A 22,446-nucleotide genomic window follows, 5' to 3' on the forward strand; every position below is an offset into this window, starting at 1 on the left:
ATTTTTCACAGAAACAGAGAAAACAATCCTAAAATTTCTGTGGAACAACAAAAGACCCCAGGTAGCCAAAGCAATCCTGAGAAAGAACAGACCTAGAGACAACACAATTCCTGATTTCAAACTTTATTACAAAGTTATAGTAGTCAAAATAATATTGTAAAAGGCATGAAAATAGAAACATAGGCTAGTGGAACAACTGAAACCTCAGAAATTAACCCACACATATACAATAAACTAATATTTGACAAGGGATCCAAGAAGACTCAATGAGGAAAAGATAATCTCTAAAATAAATGGTGTTGGGAAAACTGAATAACTCCATGCAGAAGAATGGAATTAGACCCCTATCTTACAAAAATTACCTTGAAATGGATTAAAGACTTAAATGTAAGACCTGAACCTATGAAACTGCTAAAAGAACACAAGGAGAAAGCCCTGTGGCAACGGCACCAAAAGTGCAAGCAACAAAAGCAAAAATAAACTAGTTGGGACTACATCAAATTAAAAAGCTTCTGCACGGGGGGAGGAAAAAAGAAAAGAAAAAATAGAAAAATAAAAATGCAGCCTACAGAAAAGGAGAAAATATTTGCAAACCATTTACCTGATAAGGGATTAATATCCAAAATATGTAAGAAACTCAATACAACTCAATAGCAAAAAACAAAAACAATTTAAAAGTGGACAAAAGACTTGAATAGACATTTTTTACAAAGAAGACAACAAATGGCCACCAGGTCACCACCACGAATCATCAGGAAAATGCAAATCAAAACCGCAATGAGATATCACCTCACACCTATTAAAATGGCTATTAAAAAGGCAAGAAACATGTGTTGATGAGGCTGTAGAGAAAAAGGAACACTTGTGTACTGTTGGTTGGAATGTAAGTTGGTATAGCCAAACTATGGAAAACAATATGGAGGTTCTTCAAAAAATTAAAAATAGAACTACATATGATCCAGCAATTCCACGTCTGTATATCTGAAGGAAATGAAAAAACTCTCTTGTAGAGATACCTGAATCTCCATGTTCACAGCAATGTTATTTACAATAACCACAACATGGAAACGACCTAATCATCAGTGGATGAATGGATAAAGAAAATGTCACACACACACGCGCGTGCATACACACGCGCGTGCACACACACGCACACACACACACGAATATTCAGCCATGAAAAAGAAGGGAATCCTGCCTTTTGCAACAACATGGAGAACCTTGAGGGCATTATGCTAGGAGAAATAAGTCAGATAGAGAAAGATAAATAATGTATGTTCTGACTTATATGTGAAATCTAAAGAAGCTGAATTCATAGAAATAGAAATTAGAATGGTGGTTGTCAAGGGCTGGGACATGGGGGAAATGGGGAGATGTGGGTCAAAGGGTACAAACTCCCAACTATAAGATGAATTAGTGCTGGGGACCTAATTACAGCACAGTGATTGTAGTTAATTATATGGTATTAATACTTGAAAATTAAGAGAGTAAATCTTAAATGTTGTCCCCCCCATGCATACACACAAATGGTAATTATGTGAGGGGATGGAGATTATTGTGGTAATCATTTTGTATATACATGTGTCAAATTATCACATCGAACACCTTAAACTTACATATGTTATATGTCAATGATATTTTGATAGAGCAGGGGGAAAAAAATCATAGGAAGTACCTAAAGAGATGACATTTGGATAGCAAATCAGAGGAGTTTTTTTCTCTTCTCTTTCTTATTAATTTTCTAAATTTTCAACATTTTTATAATGTGAATATATTCAAAATAAAAGTGGAAAATGCGATATAAGATCTCTGATTTGTTTTATGTTATACATCGACTGTTATGTTAGTAACTTATCTTGATTCTGATCTTTTTTTTACTACTAGTTGCATGACCCTGAGCAGATAATTTCCTTTCTTTTGACTTCACTTTCCTCATTCATAAAGTATGAGTTAGCCTAGTTTTCCTACCTTATTCTTAAAAGTTAAAAAGGTATTGATGACATTTACTAACACTAAGTGTGATGTATTATTGTCAAAGAATCTAGTTCATTTGAGGAAGAAGATCTTCAATTCTTTCAGGTTTGTTTAAACCTCTAAAATTGTACTTCTTCATGATACTATGATTTCTTTTTCAATATGTTTTTCTTTAACTGGTACAAACTTATATATACTCCTGCTGTACCTTAAATGAATCTTTGGTAGATTTCATGACTTCTACTGCTTTCAAGGTTATTTCATGATCTGAGTGTTGCATTTGTGTGATATCCTGAGCCTAGATATGAACTGACTCCATGGTCCTTATCTAGAGAATTTCCCTTCCAGAGTGGGGAGAAGATAACCAAGGAGTATGGATGAAAATCATAGGTAATAGCAGAGCTCAGAGGGTCATTACCTAGAGGTGCTTATTCTGTTTCAAGAGAAGATAGGAAGAGTTAAGTTTTAAAGAGGGATTTAGGTGAAGAAAGCCGTATTTTAAAATTGGGATAGAACCAGAATATGCACCCAAAAAAGCAGAGAATCATTATTTTTAAAATTATGCTTTAAAGTGGAAAGTCCCTTGATACTCTTGAGATCCTTGAATTCTGATGGCAGTTCATCCGACAAAGTTATCATTGGTAATGGGGAGAGATTTGTTAACCCAGATGTATTTTAATACTTTTCCTTTTCCTCCTAGGCAGCAATCATTAGTAGAGTTCAGTGTAGGATTGTGGCTTTGGATCTTCGAGGTCACGGTGAGTGAAGTTCTTAATTAGTTACTGACTCAATGACATATTTGCCAAGCCCTTAATAGTATTAAGTATTACAGATTTCATTGTGCCTTTGTCTGTTCCATTTGGGCATTTTGAGGGAAGTCCTAGCTTTCAGTTTTCATAAATATTTTATAAATACACACATGTATATATATTATTGTTTAGCTAAAAAAATGTCCAGTAATATTACCAAATTCTGATGCTTGTGATGTATAAGGAATGTGGAAGAATCTTTGCTACTGTAATTATCCTTCTTCAGATGGCCAACTCTAAAGATATGTCTGTAACAGAAAATTCTTGCTATGCCCATCATATACAAAATTCCCATTTCATTATCCCAAGGTGAGATTTTTTGAAAGTGAATACTCTTGCTTATATGATTTATCTCCTTGTGAATTTTACTTTTAAAATATTTTCCTTTTAGGTGAAACAAAAGTCAAGAATTCTGAAGACCTTTCTGCAGAAACAATGGCAAAGTAAGTAATCTAATACTGTTTATACAATCACGGGGCTTCCCTTACTATCATAAAAAAATAGTATATCTTTATTGCTCTCCTGGTGAGATTGTTGAACAATAAACAACACAGAGAAAATTTTACTTCTTTTCTCTTTCCTCTATATCTGGTGTTTCTTTACTATTTAATATTGAAAGAAACCTCCATCTTACTATATTCAATGTGATGGTCATCACTTAAAGCACTTGAAAATTCTTCGAGGCACAGTTTAGTTTGTGTTGGCCTTTGAAAAGTTTTCTTCTGGTGATGGAGTTGAATAGAATCTGAATATCTATTGGGGACCCATGCTTAAAAAGTAATTGTATGAGGGAGATCAGCTTGATGCTTTGTGATGACCCAGAGGGATGGGATAGGGATGGTGGGAGGGAGGCTCCAGAGGGAGGGGAAATGGGGATATATGTATACATATAGCTGATTCACTTTGTTGTACAGCAGAAACTAACACAACATTGTAAAGCAATTATACTCCAATAAAGATAAAAAAAAAACATATTCAATTTTAAAAAAAAGTAGTTTTATGCAAAAGGCCTTGTAAGATGTTCTTAAGATATCTTGATCACATTTTTTGTCCAGCTTTATAGTAAGATGAGAACAGGGTATTAAAGAATAACTGATTCGGGGGGTGAAGGGGAAGCTGAGACGAAGCGAGAGAGTAGCACAGACATATATATAGTACCAACTGTTAAATAGATAGCCAGTGGGAAGTTGTTGTATAACAAACGGAGTCCAACTCGAGGATGGAAGATGCCTTAGAGGACTGGAACGGGGAGGGTGGGGGGGATTCGAGGGAGGGTGGGGGCGCGTTGAGGGAGGGAGGGAATATGGGGATATGAGTATAAAAACAGATGATTGAACTTGGTGTACCCCCAAAAAAATAATAAATAAAAAATAAAAGAAAAAGAAAAAAAAAAAGAATAACTGATTATACCCTGGGTCTCAAAGTAAAAGATGAGTATAGCATATATAGTGGCTCTCAAACCTGGCCACTCATCAGAATCATCTGAGAAGTGATTAAAGTACAGGTGATTTGGTCCTACCCCAGACCTATTGAATTAATGCTTCTGCCAGTGGGTCTGGGCATTTATATTTTGATTAATTTCTATAAAGGAATCTGATGCAGCCATTCCCATGACTGGTGTTTGGGAACCACTATTCTATACTGTAAACAGAATTCTTCCAACAACCCATCTTTTAATATGTGCTCTCTCATGTGCTTAATGCATGCTCCCTCAAGTGTATTTTTGGCACCAAAAATATCTTGTCCCTTCTTACTTTAGTGGTTTTAATCCGCGAGTAAATTATTTTTCCTTCAGAGCCCAAAGTCATATGTCCATAGTTGTATTGTTATAATAGGTTTTATTTATGTACTGTATTGTTACAGTAGGTGTTATTTATGTGCTTTATTAAGTGTACATTAAACATTTATTAAGAGTAAATTATTTTTAAAAAATAAAAATAAAGAATAAATTATTTGTTATTTATTTTAATTAACCTGTAGTGTAAATATTATCACTTTTTTTTACCAATGAGGAAACTGGCTGAGATGAGTTGAATAACTGTTTGAGGTCACATAGTTAAAAGACCAGAATTGTGATCCTTCAACCATAGTGCTTGGCAGAGAGAGAGAAATAACAACATGAGAGGACTATTCCACTCAATAAACATGTGCCTGAGAAACCATGAAAAGAGAGCCAAGAATCTGCTTCCTAAGTTGTTCCTTTGTAATGTGAGAACAATAAAGCCTGAAATAATCAAGCATGTTAGTGATACCTATAGAAAGATTTATTAATGACTTTTAAAGGGTTTCTTGACTGTTGATAAAAAAGTGAAATACATCATTTAAGTGGCCAGGCAGCCACACAAGGGTGATGATGGCTTGACTGACATTCAAGAAGAAATTAAAGAATTAGTTGATGACCTTGGGACTTCCCTGGTGGCGCAGTGGTTAAGAATCCGCCTGCCAATGCAGGGGACATGAGTTGGATCCCTGGTCTGGGAAGATTCCCACATGCTGTGGAGCAACTAAGCCCGTGTGCCACAACTACTGAAGCCGGCATGCCTAGAGCCTGTGTTTCGCAACAAGAGAAGCCACCACAATGAGAAGCCTACGCAATGCAATGAAGAGTAGCCCCTGCTTGCCACAACTAGAGAAAGCCCGCATGCAGCAACAGAGACCCAACACAGCCAAAAATAAAGTAAATAAACATTTAAAAAGATTAACTATTATTAAAAAAAGAAGAATTAGTTGATAACCTAAAAGAAACTGCCTAATAATGTATCAGTCTAGGACAATCAGGAGGGAGAAACCACACAGTAATTTAAACAAGGGCAGTTTAATGTAAAGATTTGTTAAATGTGATAGGGGATTGGAGTAATGAGGAATTGGCTAGTAAGAACTAAAGAATATAGGGTTAATTAACTTGATTGTGGGAATCATGTCACAATGTCTACTTATGTCAAATCATCATATTGTATGCTTTAAATATATTACAATTTTATTTATCAGTTATATCTCAGCAAGACTGGAAAAAAATTTGAAAAACAGAGAGAAGGAGAGACTGGGAATAACAGATGTAAGAAGCAGCCACTTCCTATTTCCCCTCACTCAGACTGAGATAGAATCTGAGTGGGAGAGGTTGAGATCTAGTCCTTTTTGGAGAGGGCACAATGGTGGCTTACTAAAGGCAGAGAAGTCACTTTGATACTATGTTGGCAGAACTTGCCGGAAATCTGCCCTTTAGGGTGCAGAGGAAGCTGTTCACAGGGAGGTATCTCATCAGAAGCACTTTGCAACAAAAATATTGGGGGTGGTTCCAGAGATCTGCTGTACAACATAATGCCTATAGTTAATGATAAGATATTGTATACTTAAAAGTTTGTTAAGAGAGTGGGTCTCATGTTAAGTGTTTTTACCATACACACACACACACACAAAAGCAATGCAAGGACTCTTTTGGAGGTAACGGATGTGTTTATTCCCTTGATCGTGGTGATGGTAACAGCAGTGTGTGTATATATATATATCCAAACTTACCAAATTGTATATATTAATCATACACCATTTTTAATATAGCAGTTATACTTCAATAAAGCTAGAGGGGAAAAAAGAACATTGGGGATGGGGGAATGGAGTGCTTGGAGAAGCCTCCTGTGTTGCAGGAGCTGGGCACTGGGAAAGCTGTGTGTGCTGCAGGTCCTGGGTGCTAGGCAAGCTACAGGAGCTTGTGGGTCAGTGCAAACCAGGCACAAAACCCTCTCTTTCTGCAATATCTCTCCTTTCCCTCTATTGGCATAGCTTAACATCTTGCCAGCTGGCAAAGGAAAAATATTCAAAGGCCTCATCCGGTTCTGCAGAACATGAAATAAAGGGTGAATGAGAGCTAAGAGAAAATAAGTTGATAACTCTCACAAAAAGTTAAAAAGAAAATAAATGATTAAAACTTCTGTAATAGATGAAGACAATTACCAGGAATCAGAAGAGCCAACAAGTTGGATTCTTGCTGAAATAGTTGAAGCAATAAAACATTTATATGGTTTCTGAATTCAATCACTCTGTGAAACAAAAATCTCATAATGGGCATCTTAATGGGCAATTAGTGGGGTTTTCAAGTAGCACTGACAGCATGATTTTTGCCTTTCACATCAACTTCAGAACCTAAACCCTACGTAAAATGCAACTCCACCGAAAGTAGAAGAACCAAGATTCGAGCTCACGTTACTCTGATATTCCTTTTTCTGTTACGTCTGTGATATGCTATACTGCTTCTCAGGAACTGAACTAGTATTAATAAATATTATAGAATCCCCTTAGAAGGCATCTGCGTACCTTGTGGTACATCCAGTTACTGGCTAGATAATCTTTCATAGCATCCTTTTATTTTACTCATTATATCTGTTATGAACTGAAAGTTTTAGGCTTAAATTTAACTCCAAAGGAGTATTAAACTGTTATTTGTTTTCGCTTATAAAATTGGGTGGCCTTTTTATCTCCCATTTAGATTGTCTGCAGATGATGCAACTGCCCTATTCACATCTGTAATTGTTGTATGAGATTTTTAAGATTAATTCCTTCAGAAATAATTAATAACATTTACCTTTGCCATTCTGAATACTGTGGAGACAATATCTGAAAGGCTGTTTCCCTACATTCACAACTGCTATATTTGGCTAACATTGTGTGAGTGCCTGAGGTATGTAGTGGCACTCAGCAAGACAAAACTGTCTTTTGAAGTTGACTGACTCATCCACTCACAAAAGAAGATAGTAGAGCCAATGGTCTCTAGAAACATACCTTACTTATTGCTATAGCAAAGAAGGCCCATATGCAAATAAAAACCAAAGTTCCTGCTTTATTTCTCATTTTCAAAGCTTTGAGGTTTGACTTTGTTAAATAGATCCACTCATAAAGACTGGAACAGAAGCCAATAAAAATTAGCTCTGAACGTCTGTCTAATTTCTCAGAACACTAAATTTGTGTTCATACTTCAAACAACTTTACATGACAAATTGTAAATAATAATTAACATTTGAATAGCACTTTACTCTTTTCAGAGTAGTTTCACATTCAGTGTCTCAGTTAATCCTCAAAGCAGTCCAGGATAGTAACTGATAACTTCATTTTATAGCTGTTGAAACTTTATCTGAGAGATTAAGTAGCTAATCCAAATCCACATAGTAAAAAGTAAACTGGGACTACAATTCATCCTGTGACATCAAACTTAACACTGACATTATGATGCTTAAAATTATTTTCCTGTTTTATGAATGGGGAAACTGAGGCACAAAGCAGTTAAATGATTTGTCTGTCAAGCTTAGGTTTAAAATAAAGGTATATGTTTTGTAATTGTACTAAATGTGTCAAATAGTGAAGGTGTTGATGTAAAGGAAAATCAGAAAATTTTGGTTTAGTCCTTAAACTTCCATTTATCAGACGAGCTACATGTGCGGCTACACTGTGGGGTATGTTAGGAGGTTTACATAGGTACGTTTGCAAGATGGTCCAATAGACCTTTACAGTCCTAGGACTGTTAGTTACAGACCAAAGGAGAGAGTTAGGAAAGAAAACTATTTTTACAGTGTTGTCAGAGTACATTCCATGCTTTTTTTCCTTCTCTTTGCAGAGATGTTGGTAATGTGGTTGAAGCCATGTATGGGGACCTTCCTCCTCCAATTATGCTCATTGGACATAGCATGGGTGGTGCTATTGCAGTCCACACAGCATCATCCAACATGGTGCCAAGCCTCTTGGGTCTGTGCATGATCGATGTTGTGGAAGGTAAGTTTTCTTAGTGCTGACCAAATCAAAACCTTTGCCTTACGAAAGACATCTATGGTAGATTATTATTATCTTGTTTTTATTTATTATTGACTTCTCTCATCTTGAAGTATGTTCCTCTGTCTTTTATATCTTTTTTTAATGTTATTTTGTGGCAAAGGCATTCGAAGTATTTTTTTATTGGGATATAACTGACATATAACTTTGCATTAGTTTCAGATGTACAAAATAATGATTTGATATATGTATATATTGTGAAATAACATGTGTTTTCCTGTGATGAGAACTTTTAAGGTCTACTGTCTTTGCAACTTTCAGATATGCAATTCAATATTAACTGTAGTCACCATGCTGTACATTACATCCCTGGGACTTATTTATTTCATAACTGGAAGTTTGTACTTTTCACACCTTCACCCATTTTGCCCATACCCCACATTATGTAATTGTTTTACATGTCATCAAAAACTCTTCATATGCCATATATACATTACTAACAAGAAAAAAAAATACCAAATTGTACACTCTAAATATATGCAGTTTATTATCTGTTTAAAAAAAAAACCAAAAAATCTTCATAAACATCTTTTATGGCTGCATAATATTTCAATTGTATGTATGTCCCATAATTTTATTTAACATTTAAAAAGAAACTGCCATGTCTTTTATGACCCAGCCTCAGAAGAAGTCACACTATTGCTTATATAAGACAGCCTTATTCAGTGTGGAGGGACTACTGAATACTAGGAGACAAAAACCATTGGAGACCATCTTGGAAGCTGGCTATCACATCAGTCTTCTGAATTTTCTTAAACTGCTTCTTTTTCCCCCCAAGCGTCACTTAATTCTGCTCTCATTGAGGAGATATATACAGTTGACTCAATAAGTATAAATGCTCAGAATATCTTAAGTGCTGTGGTTAAAATTTTTTGTTTAACATCTAGGTACAGCCATGGATGCACTTAATAGCATGCAGAATTTCTTACGTGGTCGTCCTAAAACCTTCAAGTCTCTGGAGAACGCCATTGAATGGAGGTAACCCACAAATCTATATTGTCTGTATTTTAAATGTTAGATTGTAGCTTTCCTTTTTCATCAGCTCAAGCACCAAGCTGAAAGGAATAGTTCAGTTTTCAAGCCTTAGCTTTTATTGTAATATCATGTATGGAAACCCATAAGGAGCAGATTTTTATTTTTTTAATTAATTAATTTTTTCATTAAAAAATATTTTATTGCTAAAAAATGCTAACCCTCATCTGACAACAAAGGGTTGCCACAAACCTTTAATTTGGAAAAACCACGTCTGTAAAGCACAATAAAGTGAAACGCAACAAAATGAGGTATGCCTGTATCCAATTACTGGTTGATGCTGGGGCTTCCAGCTACATTGTCCCAATTTGGAAAACTCTGAGAGGCCATCCAAATTCCACAGCTCCCTTAGGTCTGATATAGAGCACCCAAGGAAGAGGCCCTCCCAGGGCTGAGATCCAGACCTTGTTGGAGAGGGCGCGGCTATGGATCACCAAATGGCAGAGAAGTGCTAGTGGATCTTGCTGGAAATTTGCACTTTGGAACTCACTGCAAATCCACACTAGTGTGTTCAAGGGGAGGTATCTCACCCGAGGCACTCTGTTATAAAACCACCCAAGGGAGGTACTAAAGAAAGCTGCGGGTGACTAGGTGCTGCTTGGCTGCTATGCACTGTAGTGCAGCGCCCTGGTTCTGGAGAAGCTGAGAACGCTGTAGAAACCTGGTGCTGGGGAAGCGGCCCACACTGCAGGAGCTGGGCATCGGGGAAGCAAGCCAAGCACACTGTAGGAGCCTGGTAGAAGCAGATTTTTAAAAAAATATTTTAAATGTTTCAGATTTGGCTCAGTTGTCTAAAATCCACCCTTTTCCCAATATACTATAGTACCTCCTAGAATATTAATAATTATGGATCATCTGCTGTCTAGCTGTTCCCATCTCTAAGGTGAGAGTTTGGACTAAATGAGATTCTAAGACCTTTTCCATCTGTGATGCTCCATGGTTCTAGATTCACTTTCTGTGTTCCAGAGAAGATGGAGAAACAGATGGCCGTAGGTTCCCTTCTCAGTTTTTATTTGGTTTTTGCATAAATAAAAACCCTTTGGCTAAATAGTTCTCATAAAAATTACTGACAGAATTGGTTATGGCTTACACTTAAGGCTGTTCAGTCATTAATTATTCACTAATTCAATCAATTATTTGAATATTTATTAAATACGTTTATATTTATTGAACACTTTGTGCTAAAGGGAATAATTCAAAGATGAGTGAAACACTATCCCTCCTCCAAGGAGATCAGTCTTAGGATAAAATATCTTCAGTGTCCTGTCTTCCTACCTGTTCCTCAAAATCTATTTCTGGTCCCCTCTCTGGAACCCCTCTGTAACTCCTACAAACCACCCAGGTCCCTCCCTCAGCAAAATTGCTAAAGATCTTTAAGTCTATATTATATTTTACTGTTTACCCCTTAAATCTTTAGTCCTCCTTTAAGGCATACACTTTTATTGTTAATTTTCATTTCAGTCTTAATGCCCTTCCTGCATCATAGGTCAGAAGCTACTCTCTATTTCTTTTGTACTTTTGTATAGCATATAGCATACTGCTGGCTGCTTTAGCAGGCAAAATGTATCTATTTACTGAGGCTGAGATATCAAGTGGAAATTAAGGACCTGGTAAATATATCCTAAGGATTCCTCCTAGGACAGAGGATCTCATGCCAAGTATGGCTTGCCAGAATGATGTTTGTGTTTGATATGGTTGCTTCTGCCTCCCATTGTTCACTACTATAATGCAAGATGTATTCTTGGAAGCACCAAAGATGTCTTCCTCTTAAGCAGCTACAAGGAGAATACAGCTGCTGTCAGCTCAGCATGTACCTTGGGCACCCTGCCTGCTTTCCCAGTAACTAATGAGAAAATTATTCCAAATGACTTAAAATTTATTCAGTAAACTTTTTTTTGTAGTACCTGAGATGTGTCAGTACCTGAGCTAAAAACTGGGGGTGAATCAGGCTTAGTTCCTGTCATCAAAAAACTAGGAATACATACAAATAAATACATAAACACAATAAATGAAGAAGGTACAGAAGACAGGCACCCAAACCAGCCCAGCGTCATGATGAATCTTTTCTTAAGGGGAGATAGAGTCTTGATTCTAGTGCCAGGTGTAGGGTAGAATAAGCATTCCATTTGTAGAATGTTAAAATGTTCTGGGTTCTATGAGAGCCAATGATATCTACACACTTTCTGAGCCTGAGAATCAGAAAGAATACTATGAAGTTCTGGGTAATTTTATGTCTGTTGGTTACCTGAATCAAGTTTGTGACTCATGGCTGTTTTGGTTACTCTCGATATTTTGTTTTGGAAAAATAAAAGATATTGAAATACAAGACCAATCTATTTAATTCAGTAAAGATTTAATTCAGTAAAGATTTAAAGCCAAGTGAATTTCTGCCTTTGCTTTCTTGGTCATCCAAATGAGAGGCAGTAGGGTGTAGTTATTAGAGCCTGGGCTTTGAAATTTGAAAAAGAATAGATACGTGTATATGTATAACCGAATCCCTTTTCTGTGCACCTTAAACTAACACAACATTGTTAATCAACTACTCCAATATAAAATAAAAAGTTAAAAAAAAAAAAAGCCTGGGCTTTGAAGTCAGATGTGGATTTGCATATTGGTTCCACCACCTGGCTGCTCTGAGGAAAACAGAATAGGGGAAGGAGTGGGGAAGAGGGGTGATAACAAAAGTGAGAAACTGGTTAGGAAACAATTGTAGTAGTAGAAGAGAGTAATGATGGCAACCATAGACTATGATGGCAACAGAGAAAGTTATGTGGTCATATTTGGAATGTATTTTGAAGGTAGAGCTGACAGGACTGCCTTATGGATTGTGTTTTGGAAGGGGGAGGTGGGGGGAGAGGCAGCGTTCAAGGGTGACTTCTGGGTTTTTAGCCCAAGCAATTGGTGAGTGGTAGAGACAAAGCTCAGCAGATTTGATAGCAGGCAAGGGGCAGGGAATCAGGGTTTTTGTTTGGATAAGCTGAAATGCTTATTATATATCTAAGTGAAAATGTTAAATAGGCACTCGTATGTACTAGTTAAAAGAGGTTGAGCTAGAGATAAATTGGAGAATCATCATTGCATAGATAATATTTAAAGCCAAAATATTGGATGCAGTCACCTAGTTGATAGGAAAAAGATCCAAGAACTGAGCCATGGAATACTCTACAATATTGAGAGCTTGGGAAGGAAAGGAAGATCCAACAGAAGAAACTGAAAAGGCACAATTGATGAGATAGAAGGAAAGCAAGAGAGCATAGCAAGTGTTTATAGAAGGAAGGAGAGAGGATCTAGGTCAAATGCTGCTGAGAGATCAAGTAAGGTAAAGACTAAGAAGTGACTATTAGGATTGGCGTGATGGAGGGGACCTTGACAGAGGAAATCTCAGAAAGTAAGTAGGAGATAAAAACCTGATATAAGTTGGGGATATTGGTTGAGGAAAGGATGGGAGATGACAAAGTGGAGAAAGCATGTAAGATAACTTTTTTGAGAAGCTTTGTTGTATGGGACGGCAGAGAAATGGGTCGTATCTAGAAGTGAATGCGGGGTTGAAAATGTTTTTAAAGGCTAGAGAATATTTTTATTTTTATTTATTTTTAATTTTATTTATTGTTTTGATGTGGACCATTAAAAAAATATTTTATTGTGTCTTTGTTGCGGTGTGTGGGATCTTCGTTGCAGCATGTAGAATCTTTAGTTGTAGCATGTGGGATCTAGTTCCCTGACCAGCAATTGAACTTGGTCCCCCTGCATTAGGAACACGGGAGTCTTAGCCACTGGACCATCAGGGAAGTCCCCTAGAGAATGTTTTTAAAGGATGTTTTATAATATTCACTAGAGAAAAAAATGACACAAGAAAGAGATGAGATAAGTAAAGGAAACAAGGTCTTCATAAACAAGAGAGGATGGGAACCAGTGCCCAACGTTGGCCTTGAATAGGAACAGAGATATCTCACGTGTGAAACATTCTTCAAAGGCAGAGTATATGATTATAAATACTAGTGAAAAATAAATAAATAAATAAATAAATAAATACTAGTGGATTTGTAGATTCAGTTGGTGGTAGAAAAACGAAGTAGTAGTTCTGATTGTCTCTATCATTAAAATAAAAAACAGAGTCATTATATAAGGGGGTGCATTTTAAAATTTTATGTGATTTTTTTTTTTTAAGCTAAAAAATGAAATTTAAAGAAATGTATTCTGGTGGGCCTGCTTCAGGTGGTGTTTTCAGTTTCCCCTGGGACAGGTAGTCTCTTTTGCTTGGCCTTTAGCCAACTCTGAGAAGCCTAATCTATTTATAGAGTAAAAGCTCCTAAGTTCTGTCACGGCATGCAAGACCCTCTAGAGGCTAGCCCCTGCATGCCTGTCCTGGTCTGTCACACTACTCCTTTACTCTCCTCTGTTCCTTCTTGCACTCTGCCCTCTTATATCATCATCCTGCTGACTTTCATATCACAGTGCCTTCATTCACAATGTGCCTTCTGCCTGTTTTGGTCTGACCACCCTCTTTTATCTTCTGCTTAACTTATCTTCAGTCCTCAGTTTAGGCAAGACATTTGGAAAGCTTTCTCTAACCTCATTCAGAACAAAGTGGTTCCTTTGAGCCTAGCCTTATTATATTAAAATTATTTGTCATGCTCGCTTCAGCAGCACATATACTAAAATTATTTGTTCTGTTTCTTTCTCTCCACTGAATTATGTGCTTCTTGAGTGCAGGCCTGGCACATAGTATCCTCTTGGAAAATATTTGCAGAACTGAAGTGACTTCAGTGCCTTTACTTAATTTTTACTGCTTGGCCTATAGCCATAATAACCAAGTAGGAAGTAGTGGTAATCTCCATAGTAAGCTACGTTGGTAACCACACCTTTTTAGTAGATCCCACAGAATCAGCAAGAATTATTGATTTGACCCTGGTGACATGATAAGATGGATGCTGAATAACCTCCTCTCTCCTGTCTCACTTTTCTCTTCTAGTGTGAAGAGTGGCCAGATTCGAAATCTGGAGTCGGCCCGTGTCTCAATGGTTGGCCAAGTCAAACAGTAGGTCTTATTTCTCCCCCTTGGGCGGGTTAGAGGCTGAAACATGGTGAGGGAATTACAGATTGCTTTTTTTTTATCATACACCTATTCTACCATCTTGGTGAATGCCTTCATTATTTTAGATAATTTTTATAAGTGAGCTCAGTTGGGCCAGCTCTATAGATTTTCTTTTATCTTTCTTTTTTTTGAAGAAATCCCAAAGCCAAATAATGTCTTTTTTGTAATACTGAATTACTGTATTTGCACAACTGTAGGTGTTAAAAGGTGAAGAATACCAGAGAAAGGACATTAAATTCAGTGTTCACTCTAATGCTGGCAGCTGTGGTTTCTTTCTGATAAGTCTCCTTCTAAGCCAAACCTGATTATAAGGAAACTGTATTATAAAAGCTTTGGCATAGCCTGAGTGAAAGCTAGATTTTAAGGCTGAACTAAAATTATAGCCCAATTGATCCTCCAAGATAGGGTTACATTAGTTCTGGGTATTGCTGTGTAGTCACAAAATAAACTTTAGGTGAATTAGGAAAATGTTGCCCCCAGGACAGACAGCGAACACAAGAGTTGAACACAAAATGATAATGGCATTATTGAATGCCTGCTATTTGCCAGGAACTGTGCAAGGTATTTTATACACACTATGTAAATTTTAAAACCTTGTATGATGGAACTTTCAAACATAAGTAGGATAATATAATGAACCCCAATGTACTCATTGCCCATCTTCAACAGTTAGGAACTCATGGCCAGTCTTGTTTCATCTGGGCCCCTATGTATTTCCCCTAAGGACCAAATTGTTTGAAACAAATTTCAGATAAACATAATTTCCTCTGTAAGATTTTGGTATGCTCTGAAAGGTAAGGACACTGTAAGCACAATCACAAGACTGCTGTCACACCTAAAAAAATTAATAATTTCTTAATATCATCAAATGTCTTTAGTATTCACTTATCTGATTGTCTCATAAATTTTTTTTAGTTCAGACCAGAATTATAATAGGGTAAATACATAGCAATTGATTGATAAATCTCTTAAGTATCTTTTAATCGATAGGTTACACTTCTCTCTTTCTCTCTCTTTTTTTCCTGGCAGTTTATTTGTTGAGGAAATCTGGTTGTTTGCCCTGTAAAACTTCCCACAATCTAGATTTGCTGATTGATTTCTCAAGGTGTAATTTAACATGTTCCTTTATTCCCTGTATTTTCTGTAAATTGTTAGATCAGAGGTTTGGTCAAGTTCAGGTTTGTTGATTGTTGTTTTGGTTTTTTATTTGTTTGCAAGTATAGGTGATATTGTATACTGCCATCAGGAAGCACACAATGTCTGGTTGTCTCTTCTTTTTTTTAATGATAGTAGCCATTAATGATCACTACCTGGATTCATTCATTCACTCATTTCCACTGTCTCATTTAATCCTTACAATACCGCTTCAAGGTAACTCTTGTTTTATAGGGGAGGAAACGGAAGTTCAGAAACGTAAAGTGACTTTCTCAGGGTCATATAACTAATGAATGATAGAGCTCATATTCAAACTCCTGTGTATTTGACTTCAAGGCCTATATTACGGATTTTATATCTGAAAGGGCAGTTAGAGTAGTAATATCTGGCAGGCACAATGCAGAGGCTTTAAATAAGCTCTGAGGCTGCTCACTTTTCAGTGTGTAAATATTTTGAGATCTGACTTGTCCAAGCAGTGGTAAAGCATTTTTTTTTTTACACTCTAAATGTATGCAGCTTACTATATGTTAATTGTATCTCAATAAAAGTTCTTAAAAAAAAACAAGGTTACATGAGTTGATTTATGTACATCTTTTATCACTAAGACAGGCACATAGTAGCATATCAATTACTATTATTGATGTTATTGTTTATTCTGTCAATTTTGTTGTTCATAGAGTGATATAGAGGAACTTGAAAGCAAGTATTGTTGGGCCACCATTTCTTTTTTTTTTTAACTTTTTATTTTTTTATTTTTTACAATAAACTGCGTATATTTAGAGTGTACAATTTGGTATCCCAATCTCCCAATTCATTCCCCACCCCAACCCTCCCCACTTTCCCAACTTGGTGTCCATATGTTTGTTCTCTACATCTGTGTCTCTATTTCTGCCTTGCAAACTGGTTGATTTGTACCGTTTTTCTATAGTCCACATATATGTGTTAATATACAATATTTGTTTTTCTCTTCCTGACTCACTTCACTCTGTATGACAGTCTCTAGGTCCATCTATGTCTCTAAAAATGTCCCAGTTTCATTATTTTTTACAGCTGAGTAATATTTCATTGTATGTATGTACCACATCTTCTTTATCCATTCATCTGTTGATGGACATTTAGGTTGCTTCCATGTCCTGGCTATTGTAAATAGTGCTGCAATGAACATTGGAGTGCATGTGTCTTTTTTTTTTTTTTTTTTTTGGGCACACAGGCTTAGTTGCTCCGTGGCATGTGGGATCTTCCTGGAGCAGGGATCGAACCCATGTCCCCTGCATTGGCAGGCGGATTCTTAACCACTGCGCCACCTAGGAAGCCCAACATGTGTCTTTTTGAATGATGGTGTTCTCTGGGTATATGCCCAGTAGTGGGATTGCTGGGTCATATGGTAGTTCTATTTTTAGTTTCACAAGGAACCTCCATACTGTTTTCCATAGTGGCTGTATCAATTTACATTCCCACCAGCACTGCAAGAGCGTTCCTTTTTCTCCACACCCTCTCCAGCATTTACTGTTTGTAGAGTTTCTGATGATGCCCATTCTAACTGGTGTGAGGTGATACCTCATTGTAGTTTTGATTTGCATTTCTCTAATAATTAGTGATGTTGAGCAGCTTTTCATGTGCCTCTTGGCCATCCGTATGTCTTCCTTGGAGAAATGCCTATTTAGGTCTTCTGCCCATTTTTTGAATGGGTTTGTTTTTTTGATATTGAGCTGTATGAACTGTTTATATATTTTGGAGACTAATCCTTTGTCTGTTGATTCATTTGCAAATATTTTTTCCCATTCTGAGGGTTGTCTTTTCGTCTTGCTTATAGTTTCCTTTGCTGTGCAGAAGCTTTGAAGTTTCATTAGGTCCCACTTATTTATTTTTGTTTTTATTTCCATTATTCTAGGCGGTGGATCAAAAAAGATCTTGCTGTGATTCACGTCGAAGAGTGTTCTTCCTATGTTTTCCTCTAGGAGTTTTATAGTGACTGGCCTTACATTTAGGTCTTTTATCCATTTGGAGTTTATTTTTGTGTATGGTGTTAGGAAGTGTTCTAATTTCATTCTTTTACATGTAGCTGTTTTCCCAGCACCACTTATTGAAGAGGCTGCCTTTTCTCCATTGTATTTCCTTGCCTCCTTTGTCATAGATTAGTTGACCATAGTTTATCTCTGGGCTTTCTATCCTGTCCCAGTGATCTATATTTCTGTTTTTGTGCCAGTACCATACTGTCTTGATCACTGTAGCCTTATAGTATAGCCTGAAGTCAGGAAGCCTGATTCCACCAACTCCGTCTTTCCTTCTCAAGATTGCTTTGGCTATTCGGGGTCTTTTGCGTTTCCATACAAATCGTAAAATTTCTTGTTCTAGTTCTGTGAAAAATGCCATTGGTAATTTGATGGGGATTGCATTGAATCTATAAATTGCTTTCGGTAATATAGTCATTTTCACAATGTTGATTCTTCCAATCCAAGAACATGGTACGTGCCTCCATCTGTTTGTGTCTTCTTTGATTTCTTTCATGAGTGTCTTATAGTTTTATGCATACAGGTCTTTTACCTCCTTGGTTAGGTTTATTCCTAGGTATTTTATTCTTTTTGTTGCAATGGTGAATGGGATTGTTTCCTTAATTTCTCTTTCTGATCTTTCATTGTTGGTGTATAGAAATGCAAGAGATTTCTGTGTATTAATTTTGTATCCTGCAACTTTACCAAATTCATTGATTAGCTCAAGTAGTTTTCTGGTGGCATCTTTAGGATTTTCTATGTATAGTATCATGTCATCTGCGAACAGTGACAGTTTGACTTCTTCTTTTCCAATTTGGATTCCTTTTATTTCTTTTTCTTCTCTGATTGCTGTGGCAAGGGCTTCCAAAACTATGCTGAATAGTAGTGGCGAGAGTGGACATCCTTGTCTTGTTCCTGATCTTAGAGGGACTGCTTCCAGGTTTTCACCATTGAGAATGATGTTTGCTGTGGGTTTGTCATATATGGCCTTTATTATGTTGAGGTAGGTTCCCTCTATGCCCACTGTCTGGAGAGTTTTTATCATAAATGGATGTTGCATTTTGTCAAAAGCTTTTTCTTCATCTGTTGAGATGATCATGTGGTTTTTTTTTTTTTTTTTTTTAATTAATTAATTTATTTATTTATTTACTTATTTTTTTGGGGGGTACACCAGGTTCAATCATCCGTTTTTATACACATATCCCCATCTTCCCTCCCTTCCTTGATGCCCCCCCCAAGCCCCCCCCACCCTCCCCGCCCCAGTCCTCAAAGGCATCTTCCATCCTCGAGTTGGACTCCCTTTGTTATACAACAAGTTCCCACTGACTATTTTACAGTTGGTAGTATATATATGTCTGTGTTACTCTCTCGCTTCGTCTCAGTTTCCCCTTCACCCCCCGCCCCCTCCCATACCTCGAGTTCTCCAGTCCATTCTCTGTATCTGCTTCCTTGTTCTAGTCACTGAGTCCAACAGTACCATTTTTAGATTCCGTATATGTGAGTTAGCATACAATATTTGTCCTTCTCTTTCTGACTTACTTCACTCTGTATGACAGACTGTAGTTCTATCCACCTCATTATATATAGCTCCATCTCATCCCTTTTTATAGCTGAGTAATATTCCATGGTATATATATGCCACATCTTCTGTATCCATTCATTTGTTGATGGGCATTTAGGTTGCTTCCATGTCCTGGCTATTGTAAAGAGTGCTGCAATAAACATTATGGTACAAGTTTCTTTTGGGATTATGGTTTTCTTTGGGTATATGCCCAGTAGTGGGATTACTGGATCATATGGTAGTTCTATTTGTAGTTTTTTAAGGAACCTCCAAATTGTTTTCCATAGTGGCTGTACCAATTTACAGTCCCACCAACAGTGCAGGAGAGTTCCCTTTTCTCCACACCCTCTCCAACATTTGTTGTTTCCAGACTTTGTGATGATGGCCATTCTGACTGGTGTGAGGTGATACCTCATTGTGGCTTTGACTTGCATTTCTCTGATGATTAGTGATGTGGAGCATCTTTTCATGTGTTTGTTGGCCATCTGTATGTCTTCTTTGGAGAAATGTCTATTTAGGTCTTCTGCCCATTTGTGGATTGGGTTATTTGCTTTTTTGGTATTAAGCTTCATGAGCTGCTTGTATATTTTGGAGGTTAATCCTTTGTCCGTTGTTTCATAGGCAATTATTTTTTCCCACTCTGAGGGTTGCCTTTTAGTCTTGTTTATGGTTTCTTTTGCTGTGCAAAAGCTTTTAAGTTTCATGAGGTCCCATTCATTTATTCTTGATTTTATTTCCATGATTCTAGGAGGTGGGTCAAAAAGGATGGCGCTTTGATGGATGTCATATAGTGTTCTGCCTATGTTTTCCTCTAGGAGTTTGATAGTGTCTGGCCTTACATGTAGGTCTTTAATCCATTTGGAGTTTACTTTTGTGTATGGTGTTAGGAAGTGTTCTAATTTCATTCTTTTGCATGTTGCTGCCCAGTTCTCCCAGCACCACTTATTGAAGAGGCTGTCTTTTTTCCATTGTATATTCTTGCCTCCTTTGTCAAAGATAAGGTGCCTATATGTGTTTGGGCTTACTTCTGAGTTCTCTATTCTATTCCATTGATCTTCCTTTCTATTTTTGTGCCAGTACCATACTGTCTTGATCACTATGGCCTTGTAGTATAGTTTGAAGTCAGGAAGCCTGATTCCACCAACTCCATTTTTCCTTCTCAAGATTGCTTTGGCTATTCGGGGTCTTTTGCGTTTCCATACAAATCGTAAGATTTCTTGCTCTAGTTCTGTGAAAAATGTCATTGGTAATTTGATCGGGATTGCATTGAATCTGTAAATTGCTTTGGGTAGTACAGACATTTTCACGATGTTGATTCTTCCAATCCAGGAACATGGTATGTCCCTCCATCTGTTTGTGTCGTCTTTGATTTCTTTCATCAATGTCTTAAAGTTTTCTGCATACAGATCTTTTGCCTCCTTAGGCAGGTTTATTCCTAGGTATTTTATTCTTTTTGTTGCAATGTTGAATGGGATTGTTTCCTTAATTTCTCTTTCTGCTCTTCCGTTGTTAGTGTATAGGAATGCAAGAGATTTCTGTGCATTAATTTTGTATCCTGCTACTTGACTAAACTCATCAATTAGTGCTAGCAGTTTTCTGGTAGAGTCTTTAGGGTTTTCTATACATACTATCATGTCATCTGCAAAGAGTGACAATTTTACTTCTTCTTTTCCAATTTGGATTCCTTTTATTTCTTTTTCTTCTCTGATTGCTGTGGCTAAAACTTCCAAAACTATGTTGAATAATAGTGGTGAGAGTGGACACCCTTGTCTTGTTCCTGTTTTTAGGGGGAATTCTTCCAGTTTTTCTCCATTGAGAACAATGTTGGCTTTTGGTTTTGCATATATGGCTTTTATTATGTTGAGGTAATTTCCTTCTATGCCCATTTTCTGGAGAGCTTTTATCATAAATGGATGTTGAACTTTGTCAAAAGCTTTTTCTGCATCTATTGAAATGATCATGTGGTTTTTATCCTTCAATTTGTTGATATGATGTATCACATTGATTGATTTGCGTATATTGAAGAATCCTTGCATCCCAGGGATAAACCCCACTTGATCATGGTGTATGATTTTTTTAATGCGCTGTTGCAGTCTGTTAGCTAGTATTTTGTTGAGGATTTTTGCATCTATATTCATCAGTGATATTGGTCTATAGTTTTCTTTTTTTGTGACATCTTTGCCTGGTTTTGGTATCAGGGTGATGGTAGCCTCGTAGAATGAGTTTGGGAGTGCTCCGCCTTCTGCAATATTTTGGAAGAGTTTGAGAAGGATAGGTGTTAACTCTTCTCGAAATGTTTGATAGAATTCGCCTGTGAACCCATCTGGTCCTGGGCTTTTGTGTGTTGGGAGATTTTTAATCACTGCCTCAATTTCCGTACTTGTGATTGGTCTGTTCATGGTTTCTATTTCTTCCTGGTTCAGTCTTGGAAGATTGTATTTTTCTAAGAATGTATCCATTTCTTCCAGGTTATCCAATTGATTGGCATATAGTTGCTTGTAGTAGTCTCTCATGATCTTTTGTATTTCTGAGGTGTCCGTTGTGACTTCTCCTTTTTCATTTCTAATTCTGTTGATTTGCATCTTCTCCCTTTTTTTCTTGATGAGTCTGGCTAATGGTTTATCAATTTTGTTAATCTTCTCAAAGAACCAGCTTTTAGTTTTATTTATTTTTCTTATGGTTTCTTTCCTTTCTTTTTCATTTATTTCTGCTCTGATCTTTATGATTTCTTTTCTTCTGCTCACTTTAGGGTTTCTTTGTTCTTCTTTCTCTAGTTGTTTGAGGTGTAAGGTTAGGTTGTTTATTCGATCATTTTCTTGTTTCTTAAGGTAGGACTGTATTGCTATAAACTTCCCCCTTAGAACTGCTTTTGCTGCATCCCATAGGTTTTGGGTTGTTGTGTTTTCGTTGTCATTTGTTTCTAGATATTTTTTGATTTCCTCTTTGATTTCTGTAGTGATTCCTTGGTTGTTTAAGAGTGAATTGTTTAGCCTCCATGTGTTTGTCTTTTTTGCA

At 36.8% G+C, this 22,446-nt stretch overlaps 1 protein-coding gene across 2 annotated transcripts in view; it reads left to right on the forward strand.

Moving 5' to 3' along the window:
* PPME1 (protein phosphatase methylesterase 1) overlaps positions 1-22,446 on the forward strand; it is an 87,728-nt gene that overhangs the window by 42,438 nt on the left and 22,844 nt on the right. For both annotated transcript variants that reach the window (XM_057750371.1, XM_057750372.1), the window contains 5 exons: positions 2,675-2,732; positions 3,175-3,226; positions 8,386-8,540; positions 9,485-9,575; positions 14,602-14,667. In XM_057750371.1, coding sequence (XP_057606354.1) covers positions 2,675-2,732; positions 3,175-3,226; positions 8,386-8,540; positions 9,485-9,575; positions 14,602-14,667 — 422 coding nt within the window. The remainder of the gene's footprint in view (positions 1-2,674; positions 2,733-3,174; positions 3,227-8,385; positions 8,541-9,484; positions 9,576-14,601; positions 14,668-22,446) is intronic.

This window comes from Hippopotamus amphibius, chromosome 9 (genome assembly GCF_030028045.1).
Source record: "Hippopotamus amphibius kiboko isolate mHipAmp2 chromosome 9, mHipAmp2.hap2, whole genome shotgun sequence".
Taxonomy (NCBI): domain Eukaryota; kingdom Metazoa; phylum Chordata; class Mammalia; order Artiodactyla; family Hippopotamidae; genus Hippopotamus; species Hippopotamus amphibius.